Source organism: Heliangelus exortis, chromosome 2, assembly GCF_036169615.1.
Source record: "Heliangelus exortis chromosome 2, bHelExo1.hap1, whole genome shotgun sequence".
Classification (NCBI taxonomy): domain Eukaryota; kingdom Metazoa; phylum Chordata; class Aves; order Apodiformes; family Trochilidae; genus Heliangelus; species Heliangelus exortis.
The window spans coordinates 113,449,955-113,461,979 of NC_092423.1; the positions used below are offsets into that span (position 1 = coordinate 113,449,955).

General features: G+C 38.3%; 1 protein-coding gene across 1 annotated transcript; it reads right to left on the bottom strand.

The window, feature by feature from the left end:
* Window positions 1–4,836: 4,836 nt before the first annotated feature.
* On the bottom strand, window positions 4,837–11,737 carry CYP7A1 (cytochrome P450 family 7 subfamily A member 1). Its single transcript, XM_071738694.1, has 6 exons — window positions 11,551–11,737; window positions 10,078–10,318; window positions 9,063–9,676; window positions 7,568–7,698; window positions 6,443–6,618; window positions 4,837–5,782 (listed from the first exon to the last, which is right to left on the bottom strand). The coding sequence occupies exons 1-6, from the start codon at window positions 11,628–11,630 to the stop codon at window positions 5,483–5,485; spliced, it is 1,542 nt and encodes a 513-aa protein (XP_071594795.1). The 5' UTR covers window positions 11,631–11,737; the 3' UTR covers window positions 4,837–5,482.
* Between the last annotated feature and the right edge of the window lie 288 nt (window positions 11,738–12,025).

Here is a 12,025-nt window from a genome sequence, read left to right on the forward strand (position 1 = left end):
TTTTTTTTTTTTTTTGTCTGCTTCAGAAACTTACAGCAGAAGTCTTACTGTAAACACCATCTTACCATGATATTTATATAGTAAAATCCAAAAACAATTGAAGAGCCTTAAGTAGGGCTTAAAAATCTTTGTTCAAAACCACAAAATACTGTTGACAAGCTGAAGAGTGTCTGTCTGAATTTGGTGGCAGCTCCATTAGTAGATGCCTACAGATCTTCTGTTTGAGCTCAGAAGTACTGTATTTTTTATTGGAAGAGCAGCATTTTGTATGCAGCTTTGACCTCCAGCCCTTCAGGATCCAGAGACCAGAAGGTCCTCTCCTTCTGCCACAAGAGCATTTCTCAAAACAAGCCTCACAGATCAAGTTCCCACACAATGCAGTGGCAGCTTCTTCCTTTTAAAATTTGCCTGGGGTGGTTTTAGCTTCATCCTATCAAGCAGCTTTCCTTGCCTTTCAGCATGGCTGCTGCTCCCTGCTCGTGTTGCTGGAAAGGAGCTGGTTCATTCTGCTATGTACAGATGGCTGCCAGGGTAGTTTTAGCTGACCCTTAAGATCCAGCAACAATTTATCTGGAATAGTTTGTCTGTGCTCACCAGCTGGTGAACAACAGCTACAGCCAATATGCTTTCAGAAATGTGAAACTCTTGTTTTCTGATAAGGTGTCTGGCTTCATGAGTGAGATCATCATGTCACCTCCAAGAACTCCATGATGAAGAAGCATGAATTTCTTCTAGCCTGGAAACTGTAAACCATTTTCACTGCCTGGATTCCACTTGCTCAGTCAAAACACCTCCTTCTGATGGGTTATGAACTACCTGCTCTCATTCAGCTGCCTGTGTATTGCTCCTAATCCCAAGATCACTGTGCAGAGGCACCTGGCTGCCCCTATGAGGAGCTCATTTGGGTCCAAAAATGCCTGAGCACTTAAACTCCTTGGTGTGTCTAATCTATAATGTTCATGTCCCTCCCTCAGTACCCCCTCACTCTTATGCTTTACAGGACAACAAGGTTAGAGTCATCCCCTGGGGTGTGGGGGAGGCTGGACTCAGTTCCCTCCTCTACTTTAGAGACTTCAACCCCATGTCCAAATTGAATCTGTTCTCTGCTAAGAGAGCACTTTGGCTATAAGGCTACCATGGGGGGGATAATGCAAATGAACCTGTTGAAACTGTTCTGGTTTTCAGAGAAAATATGTTGCAGATTCTCTGAGAGAAGGAGAGAATACTTGAGCTAGCTCCATGATTAGTTCTTACCCAAGGGGTGAAGCCTTTGCCCCTCTTCTGCCCATATCACTGTGCATTTTACCTAATTAGTATGTAATGTGAAATACTCACAACCCATGGCAGAGGCTGCCTCCTCCCCACCATCCTGGATCTGCTAATATTTTTCTTATTGATGTTATAGTCTTTAGTCTTACTTTTTTTTTTTTTTTTTTTTTTTTTTGTATTTTTTTATTTTAGGCAAGTACTACTACTAGAAGAGGCAGCAAAGAGAATTGCCCTGTTATAACCTGGTGGTGTCCATGACCCTGGCAAGGCAGGTGACTATTGATTGCTGAAGTATTTGATTACATTAGCTGAGGCATAGCAGTCACAGACTTTGTACTCTTTTCTCCCCTCACTTGGAGCTATGTGACCCCTGTAACAGGGGTTTAACTGAGGTTAGAAAATTAGCAGTCGTGGCAGCAAACTGAAATACTCTTATATAGCCCAATGTATATATATATATAATAAAAGAAGAGATTCCTATCCAAACCTGTTTAGCTGTTCATCTGTATGGTTTTTATCATGAAGTGGAAGCAATTGCTTCTTTCAGCAGCATAACAGTAGATCAACATTAAAAAGAGCCATTTCTCCATAGAGCCCCTTGAAGACGTGCTGATAAGCTCCTCATCTTACAGTTCAGAAGTGGGCACAAAGAGCTGGTTGCCTCTGCTTGTTTTCATACACCAAACATCAATTTGCATGTTATGGGTCCAGCTGTCCATGGAAAATCACAGTGGGGTAACAGGAGGCTGAGTGGCAAGGGCAACATTCCCACAGGACTTTTGGCCAGAGCACCTGAGCTATCCCTGCAGGCCCCTGAGTGTGGTGTGGCAACAGTGCTGGCTTCAGCCACTTTATGGTGGCTCTGAAGTTAAGACATTGGGCTTGGGTGGGATGGATAGGGACCCTCTTGTCAGTCTCTGCTGTGGTTTTTTACCTGGGAATCATCTCGTAGCCTCTGTTACGAAATCTTTTAATTGTCTCTCCATGAGAGCAATGTGAGGTACAGCAAAGTGTGCAGGTCTGCATTTTTGTTATTACAAGTTAGTTGCATTACCTGGATGTATGGAAATTCTGACTATTCCTTAGTCATATCTACCCTAGCAGGAGTATATCTCTTTTCCACTGAACTTGGATTTATTAAGATTTCTTTGAAAACAAAGGGTTATACTTGTTGTTTCCATTTTTTTTTGTACCAGTGGTACATACTGGAGTAAACAATTTTTAAAGCTGGGTTGTTCATCATGTGCATCAATAAGTATTGCAATTTTTAAAATTTTAAATATTTTAATTGAAAATAGACTGTTAAAAACATCAATTTGCATTATTTCCACTAGAAACTCGTGGGGATTAAAGTAAAACGCAATGAAGCACTTTTTGTTCTAGAATGTCAATAATTTTAGCATTGACTTCTTCAAAGCCAAACAAATTTGTAAATAGCAGTCCAGCCTCACAGAACTACACAATTTTTATTTGCTTGCTCTTTATCTTTTTGGTCCAAAATTGGCTGAAGCCTATAGACAAAACCTAATGCATTTGTAGCATTTATCTGGTAAATTCTGTACATTAAAGACTGGAAAAATCAATATGAAAAAGCAAACCTGAAACAGGAACTGAACCTCTTATCTATATCCCCACTGCCATGAAAAATGTGGCATTGTTCTTCTCAGCTGAATTTCCAACTAAAATGCTGAAGCCTCTGTGAAGTAATTGAAGAACTAAAAAGACCACATCTTTCTTAATGCTCTCTGCAGACCTGCCCATGTGGCATGTATCCAGAGGGAATGAAAAAGGAATAAACAAGGGGAAGATTTAGTAGCTGTGGGAAGAAGGGGTTTCAGACTCCCAGGGAAGGAAACAGGCACCTGACCTCATGCAGACACTGTCAGCATAAGGGGGGAGGGTGGGTAATGAGACTGGGACAGTCAAGAAAACCCTAAGGATGTCATTCCAGTGGTCCAGGATTATCACATAGCAAGGGAAGGAGGAAGAAGTGCCAGGCAATGCAAACATGGAGGCACTGTCTTTTGTATCTCTCGTGCTGCCTCTGAGAACATCAATGCATGGGAATAAAGGCAGAAGCCTCTTCACAATGTTGAGGACTTGATTTTAATCCATGAGTTGAATCCTGTGGTGTTTTTCCTTCCCTTCAGTTCTCTACTCTTGGTATTCCTTGGGTAGCTGAAAGTCAGATCAGCTCTAGGAGTTACTGAATACTTCAGTATCCCATAGACCAAGCGGAAATAGAACATTAAACCACAGTCAGAGCAGTCTGGAGCAGTCAGTTTGAAGGAGACAAAGGATTTTAAAGAGTTCTTAATTTTCCAGGGAACCAAGAATTACTTTTGCAGCCATCTTATCTTTTGTTATCTGCTCTTGTAATTCTGCATTGAATTCCTTTTCCCGAGGATAGGTATTTTGCTTAAAACATCTCATAGCCCAGCTATGCTCAACACCTGTTGTTTTCTGAAGGATTTGTTTAAGAAAGGGGGAGCAGGGTACCTGTAATTATCATAATGCCAGGTTTTCATGTGTTCTCTCAGTCAGTGTTAACTTATACTGAATGTGCTATAATTTCTATAAATCACACAAAAATATAGTTGACAAAAGTGGGAAAACAAGCTGTATATAAGGACTGGATAGTCCTTATATAGAGGACTATATAGAGTCCTTATATAGAGAAGCAAAATATTAATTGAAAACCACTTGCATTTTATGTGATAGTTTAATATTATACATATTGCAGATGATAACTAATTGATGTTCTCTGGTCTCCTTGGAAAATGAAAAAAAGTTACATAAAATTATAAAGACAACACATAGGTAATAAATAATCACACACTACAGAATCTTTTTATTTACCTTTGAATATTTAGAACAGTGGATAGTGAGAAGAGAAACAGATACATAATTTAAAGCAGTACTAGGACTGAGTCCAAAATTCCATGTTCAGGAAGAGCTCTATCAGCTGGACTGGATGCCTTGACAGAATGTGAAATTTGAAGATATCTGTTAGATCTATATCTCATCTTCTGTGATGGGACTTACTTTTGAGTCAAGGACAAAAGTATAAGTCCTTAGAAACACACAAAAAACCATTTATCAACAATATTTTCAGCCCATTTGTTCTTTTCATTGGCAGATGATAAGAAAGCTCTCTCTTACAGCTGGAGGATGTTTCATTAAAAATGCACTTTTATGACATCTATCTATCTATCATTGGCAGCATTAAAGGACAGGGATGTTACAGAAAACCAAATTATATTATTCCAATGATAATTATTCTTACAGACATTCCACCACTAGAAGTGAAATGTGTGGGCATGGTACCCATGCTACCTTTAATGGAATCACACAAAGACTTAAGGAATGTGACTGATGGAGGCTTATGGAGATATGGAATTCAGAGAATGGCACAAAATCCAGCAAAAATCACTGATAACAGTATGGTGGCTATTTATTTGCCTCTGCACTTGTGTTTGATCTGCCTAGTTTAAAGCTGCTTTAGGTGACTTTGTCATACATCTTAGAGAATCTTAAGACAGTAAAATGACACATAGTCCAGAGATACATTTGCTTCAGCCAGTATAATTTATTTTAAAACAGTTACAACTTTGAGAAACAAAGTATATTACATTGAATATAATACAAGGTTTGCAGTTTCACTAGAACGTGAACATTTTTTGAGTTTTTCTTAAAGTTTTTTTCTAGTTTTTCATAAAACCATAATGGTAATTCCCCAGAAAGCTCTCTCCTGTCTTTATGCAACAAAATTTTGATTTCATCTGTGGGGAGAACCACCATGCCCAGCATTTAAATTATAAAAAAGAATAATTTTACTTGTAGTTAAATTCTGGTAATTATTTTGAATTAGCTAATGGAATTCTAACTAACTTTGAGAAAACATTTGCTGACTGAAAAAATAAAAAAACCTACTGTACACACACAATTCAGAATCTTAACTTGCATTTCCAAATGGTTGGTAAAAGGGGAAACATTTTTATCAACACTGTGCAGTAAACCCACTACATGCTGGTACTGTAATTGCACACATTATGCATTTTCCATTGGAGTGATGAATTAGCATCTTCATGTAGCTTTTCTGCCCAGACTTGCAGCATTTCATTTGCATATATACATAAAATGTATATAAAGTATATGTTATATAGTGTATTTATATAGTACATAGTTTATATGTATAATATAAATTATATATTCATAGGCATTTCAGTCTATACCTGAAATCAATGTCATTGGCTGGTTGCAAGATGCCTAGTCCTGCTCGAGACTGATCTAAAGAAGGACATTGCACATTATTGTCCACGAGCTCTATCTCAAAATATGTAAATATCAAAGCCAAAAATTGTTTAATTTCATGGACAGCAAATAATCTGCCAGGGCACTTTGCTATGCCTGTCCCAAATGGCATGTAGTAATATTTCAGCTTCCGACCATTGCGGTAGAAGTCAGTCTTCTCTCCTCCATCCTCGTTGAGGAAGCGATCGTATTTGAAGGTCTGTAATAAAAAGCACAAAATTGTTACTTGACATTTAAACACCCCCAAAGACTGGAAAATGCTACTAAGATACAAAATGCAGCCTGGGGAAGAAGAGCCTCTAGCAATAAGCACTGTACAGTAGCACCTCGGCACTTTTTTGGAGAGGGTAGCCCCTAAGAAGTTTGGCTGTGTTGGACACGATCCCAGGTTTTTTGCAAACAACTCTGCTTTTCTTTACTGACCTCTCAAAATAAGGATTATAACCTACATTGTTGCTCATGCAGCAGAACTGGAAGATTTCACATTCCGTGCCTTTGGAAAAATATTATCCTTTCCTTTGTCCACCCTTAACCCCCATGATGATGGTGGATGGTGACCTTTCCTCACTGAGGAAGGCTGTAAGTAGAAGGCTCTTGGGCTGGCAGCGTGCTTTTTTGGTTACACTAAAACGTGTTTTGCAGATAGTGCTTGCACTCTATTTTATTCTCTCTCTCTTTTTTTTTTTTTTTTTTTTTTTTTTTTTTTTTTTTTTTGCCTAGCACTCTATCTTCAGGTGTAAGAAAAGACTGTAGTACAACAGGAAACCTGCTGTGGGGTCACCCCTAGTAGATGCACTATTACAAGGCACATTAGTTTCTGCTAGAAAGCAGAGTTTAATGCACTTCAATAAGTACTTACCAAGGGATCAGCATAGATTTCTGGATCAAAATGCAATAGCTGGGGATAAAGAGCTACAATATCATCCTTGCGAATGTTGTAAAACTCGTCCTCTAAGTGCAAAGTGAAATCCTCCTTGGCAACTCGAAAAGTCATGGATGCACTTGATAGCCTCATTGCCTCCTTGATGATGCTGTCTGTAGGGAGAGGAAAAAGAATTATTATCATGGAAATTGTGTGTGTATGTCCTTGGGGGAGGTCATGCATTTTGAACTGTTTCAAACCCATTATCAAACCCTGCATATATTAGAAGAAATGCTTTAATAATGACTTTCTAAATGACTGAGGAAGTATTTTTCTAATTTCTTTTTAGTAATATTATCCCTTCTGCAGATAAAGCCAAGAATATAATCTGCTTTTCCCTAGAAAAATACTTGTAGTAGTTGCACAGAATATTTGAAAGTGAGACACATACTCACTCTGAGATAAAGAACAAACCAGAGAAAACTGGAAACACAAAAAGAAACTGTGAAATGATCAGAATTTTATGAAACTTAAGAGGTGGTGCATAGTAACCAGTACTCAGAAAAAGTAACTTGGGTTTGGGTTTTTTTTGTTTTGTTTCAGTATAAGCTTATCATTTTCTCTTTTTTTTTTTAAAGCAAGAAGGGGATAATGTCAAAACTCTCTGGAACTTGGACACTTTTGAAAAGTGTGCCTATAATTTGAAAAACATTCAGAAGAAATAAATTAATAGTATTAGAAGATATTGTTTCATATCATAAGAACTGGGTAATACAATTTGGCAGCACCTTTTAATTTGATCTAAAATCATTACTAAAAATATTGTTCTAAATTATCCATAGGTTTCCAGTATTATGACATGTTGCAGAGAAGCTGTATTGAGACATGCCATTACCCACAAAAAAAGTGCTAGGCATGTGAATTCTGATCCTCTCAATACCTCCTGGGACATAAGTAAGTCTGCTTCTGTTGGCTATTTCTGAGGAACACTGAGGTTTTTTTGTTCTACTGTTTTTGGGCTAATTCCACAGTACTTCTGTAGCAAGCATATATCTAGTGAAAAGCAGAAGGCTATGAAAGTTGTGGGGTGATTTCTGGTACTCCTGAATAAAATAATCATACCTAGTACTGGCATATTATCCAGCTGTTTTCTGTTCAAGGAAATAGGTTTGGCATCGAAGCTGATTTTCTCTTCAGCACTTTCCAAAACACTTCTTACTTCTTTGATAGCAGCTCTCATTGCTTCTGGATTCCTAAAATTGAAAGAGCGGAAGTGTAACAATTTTAGACTTAAGAATGCTTCAAAACGGGGGGTTGCTGTTAACTTTTTTCCTGATTAAAATTCAGTTTGTTAGCTGACAAGTAAAGCCTACTAAAATGAGAATGTTGCAGCCAAATGCTGCAACCACACACATCTTGGCAAAGTTAAATGGCTCAGAAAAAAGGAAAAGAACCCTAATTACTTGATTCTGTCTCCATTGGCAAGTGGGTTGGAACTAATGTGCATAACTCAGGTAAAAAACCAATAATGTCATTAAAAGCAATGCCAAGAATAAGAAATAAAACAATCAGTTGTGAAATGGGAAGTAGCTCCACTGCAGGTAGAAAGTTTAGGAATGGGATTGTGGATCAGTTTTATAACATCTCTTATCCTGGATGATGTCCTATTCTGTGGCAATACTTTGTCCAGCTGAAAAAAATCTTCCTAATGCTAAAAGTCCACGTGGTATCCTTTTTTTCTAGACTTTCTTACAGACATGAAATACATGAGCTATGGTGAGATCCACATAAATAATAATACAGGATATGATAGTGTCTTGTGGAAGACACAATGAATCAGGGTATTAAAAGACTCCAAGGCCAGAACACCCAGAGCAAATACAGTCTTGGAATGAAAAGTACAGAAGAACCACAGATATTAGCTTGGGCAGGTAGATAAGAGGGTGCAAGCTTGCAAGCTACTGGCTGAATTAAAAACAAGATTTAGTCATGCTGAGGCACATTGTCCTCCACAGAGGCCCACTCTACAATTGACATTTCATGATATTATCTGAACTGTGCACTCCTCTCATGAGTAACGTGCACAGCAGCTGCAGTCTGCACTGCAGCCTCAGTATGATTTATTGATGTATGAACAATTTGCTGTTAAGTATCTGAGAGAACAATAATGGAGTTAAGCTCATTATGCCTGCTCTTTGAGAAGATCAAAAATGTCTGATTCTATCGGGAGCCGGCAGTACAATTAATGCTCCGACTGCAACCATCATTTTTAACATCATATCCTATCAATTTAATCCAAACTACTCCAATACTACTTTTTTTACAAAATGTAGCATCAGCCTGAAGTGTGTATTCAAAAAAAACACAACAAAACCAAACAACAAAGCAAACAATCCACAAACTTCTACAGAACTGCACTGTGCTAGCACTACTTGGAGTCAAACAAGTGAAGGGGGTTTCTGTGGAAGTCCAGAACAACCTGCTGGTTCTGTTGTAATGACTAAGATTTTTGACACTGATCAGGTATCAAGCAGTGGAATTTGCCTGTATTAATAAACTGGTTTCTGAAAGGTATCAAACATTTTTCTTGATGTGAACAAGAAGCACTGGGACTTACTTAAGAAGGTAGAACAAGCTCCAAAACGTGGCAGGAATGGTGTTGGCTTGTGAGGCCCAGAGCACAGCCACATGGGTCTTGGCTTTCTCCATGTCATCAAAGGTTGAGAGGGTGTCATTCAGGAACATGCGGAGGGTGACAAGCTCAGAGAGGTTGTCCCTCTTCTGGAGGTTCCTGTGGAGGAGTGCCTCTCCCAGCTTCTCACGTGCACTGTGGGCACTCTTGAAGAGATGGATAGGCAGCCCAGCCACAAGGGCTGGAAAGATCCTATCAAATTCTTTGAAGTTTTCAAGGGCATTTAGGATATGAGCTCTCTCAGTCTCCTGCTTTGATGGTAGATTTTTGTCGTAATTTGAACTAAATTCTTTACCAAAAAGTGTTAAAAAGCCAGACTCAAACATCACCTGGCAGCAGAACGTATAAAGTCCTTCTGTCACCCAGGCATTAGACTGAGGTTTAGATGTTCTTGACTGAAGCATGACATATTGTAGGTTTTCCATCATTGCTTCAATGAGGGCATCTAGGGCATTACCTTGAAGGGTTCTAATGAAAGTCTGATGAAAATTTTCAGTGGTGTTTCCCTCTGCTGGGTCAATGCTACCATGCCCGAAAGCCTGTCACAAAATAAATCAAATGCATGATAAATCAGGCCTGCCATAACCTTGTTGATAAAGTCTAACAGATTAAAGCCAAAGTCTAACTTCATAGACTTTGATATGCAGACTTGATATAGCAAGCTGTATCACCTTTCTGCAGATGGTGCTGATTGTATTTCTACTTTAGCAATTTGGGATACTACATGACTCAATAATGTCATTGTTGGACAATCCAAATCATTGCAGACATTCTTTCCATTAAGGAAAGGGGGAGAAAGGACCCCGGTGTTCTAAGCTATAAAAGTGCAGAAATGTGAATCCAATGGCATTTCAAAGGCATAGTCATGCTATAGGGATTAATCTGTGCTCCCAGCAGATATTTAGCACGTTAAATATTAAAACAATTTTTAAAATGGTACCTTGGCAGAAGTAGCAAAATGGAACTTTTTCCAGTCCAAGTGTTTTCCTTGGCGTGTCAATGCATTGTATGAAAAGGGGTCGGTGAGGAAATGAATGTATTTCCCAGCTACTCGGCAGGTGAAAATGTGGCCATGCTCCCTCTGCTTTTCCCTGAGAAATTCAAGGGGGTTGGCACCAAACTGCAAGGCACAGCCCAGGTATGGGAGGAACCCATTTTCAAGTGGTGGCTCACCTGGTCGCCTACAAAACAAGAACAAAAGCTTAATTTTGTACAAAGATCTGTACTTCAGGACTATTGGGTAAGTCAAATTGGTGATGCTGGGCTTTTTGTGATGTGACAAAGTGTTAAAAACAAACTCAAACAAATAGTATACTGACAAATGTCTCCTTTAAGGAGCAAGCTTAAAGCAAATAAGAAGAATAACAGCCTTTATTATAATAAATATAATAAAACACAGTTTTTGTTTTTATCTTTTCCGCAGATTGAGAGTATATGTTTAGTTTGTTTAAATGCAACATTGTTGCCACCAGCGAACATGCACAGTTACATAATTGTCCCATAAATGAATAATCCATTCCACTAATATTGTCTGAATTATTTTTGGGCAACAGTATTCACAATTCAATTTGAATACCAAGGGGAACAAACTTTTGAGTGTTCAAAGGTTGTTATTATTGGCATCTCCCATTTGGACCAGATCCTGATGAAAACAATGGGAATTTTGCCACCATCTTCAGTAAGAATAAGACTTAGTCATTCAGGCAAAGTGTCATTAAGCACATGCTTTAACTTAAGCATACGCTTAAAATGAAGCATATGCTTAAATTACATTTCTTCTCAATCAGAAAACTACTTTCCTGCATAAGGACACTGTGGGTACTAAAATAATTTTCAGATAATGCTTTAGCTTTTTTTTAGGTAAATTTCTGGTGGTTGTTCCCTGAAGTTTTTCAAGTAAAAAGAGATGACTGCTGAAAAACACAAAATTGCAACAGGTAAGCAAATTACTCGCTCTTTACAGAAATGGGCCAGTAGGAAAAGTGCCTTTAAGTAATATGTATTTGACATAGTAAGGTACATAAATATTATCTGCATTAAACTGTGTAAATAGATATGATAGACTGATAATGTGAAAATGTTTTTAAATAGGTATCAAGATATAATTACATATAAGTAGGTATTAGCTGTGATTACAATGTAGATAAAACTATAACCCAGTATTTTAGGAAATCAGAGCATACATATTTATATTTTAATTACCCCATTTATAGATAGATTTGCATCTACAGTTGTGTCTACACATTACCTCACAATTGTAAACAAAAACTCTGTTATAAATCTCTCAGAAAACCAAACTACAATGTTGCCCATGCTGTCCTTCAGATTACACTTCTTTTAAGTTGGTACACAGTATATTCGACAGAAATAAAAGCTAGGTACACCAAGATGCATTTACAAGTAGAATCCTTACCTTCTCCTTCTCCCTAGAAGAAACCAGAGCCCACAGCAGCTTATTATCACTACTCCCCAGATCCACGATGCTACAAACATTTCTGGTAATGCCCAAAAATCTTCCAAGTGGAAAACTGGTGATAACCAGTATGTCAGGAGAGGTGACTGAGAATGATAGAGCAGAGAGGTCACGACTTATATACAGTAGGTATCTGATGGCACTCAGGCAACCCAGCAAGCTATTGATTAACCATTTCTGGAGGGAGCCTTTTTGTCTCTGCTCAGACATCTTTCTGCAGAGAGCTTCACTGGATTGGAGTAGAGAGCTGCAGACATGGCCTTGAGCTAATGCCAGGTATCAGTAGTGGTTCCAAAGCAATCAAACAGCTGTAATAGTTGATAATTTGAAGGTCTTTCAGGTGTGGTGTGATCGATCTTGTAGATGTAACAGCTGCAGTTTATAGTTCAAGTTTAGCAATACATGAAATGGCTGC

What these genes read in the sequence shown, in the direction of transcription:
- CYP7A1 (XM_071738694.1), bottom strand. Translation starts at nt 11,630, where the DNA reads ATGTTTGTAGCATCGTGGATCTGGGGAGTAGTGATAATAAGCTGCTGT. An exon ending in AGCTTGTTCTACCTTCTTAA is followed by an intron (nt 7,699 to 9,062) that starts GTAAGTCCCAGT and finishes TTTCAATTTTAG; the next exon opens with GAATCCAGAAGCAATGAGAG. An exon ending in GGATAATATGCCAGTACTAG is followed by an intron (nt 6,619 to 7,567) that starts GTATGATTATTT and finishes CTCTCCCTACAG; the next exon opens with ACAGCATCATCAAGGAGGCA.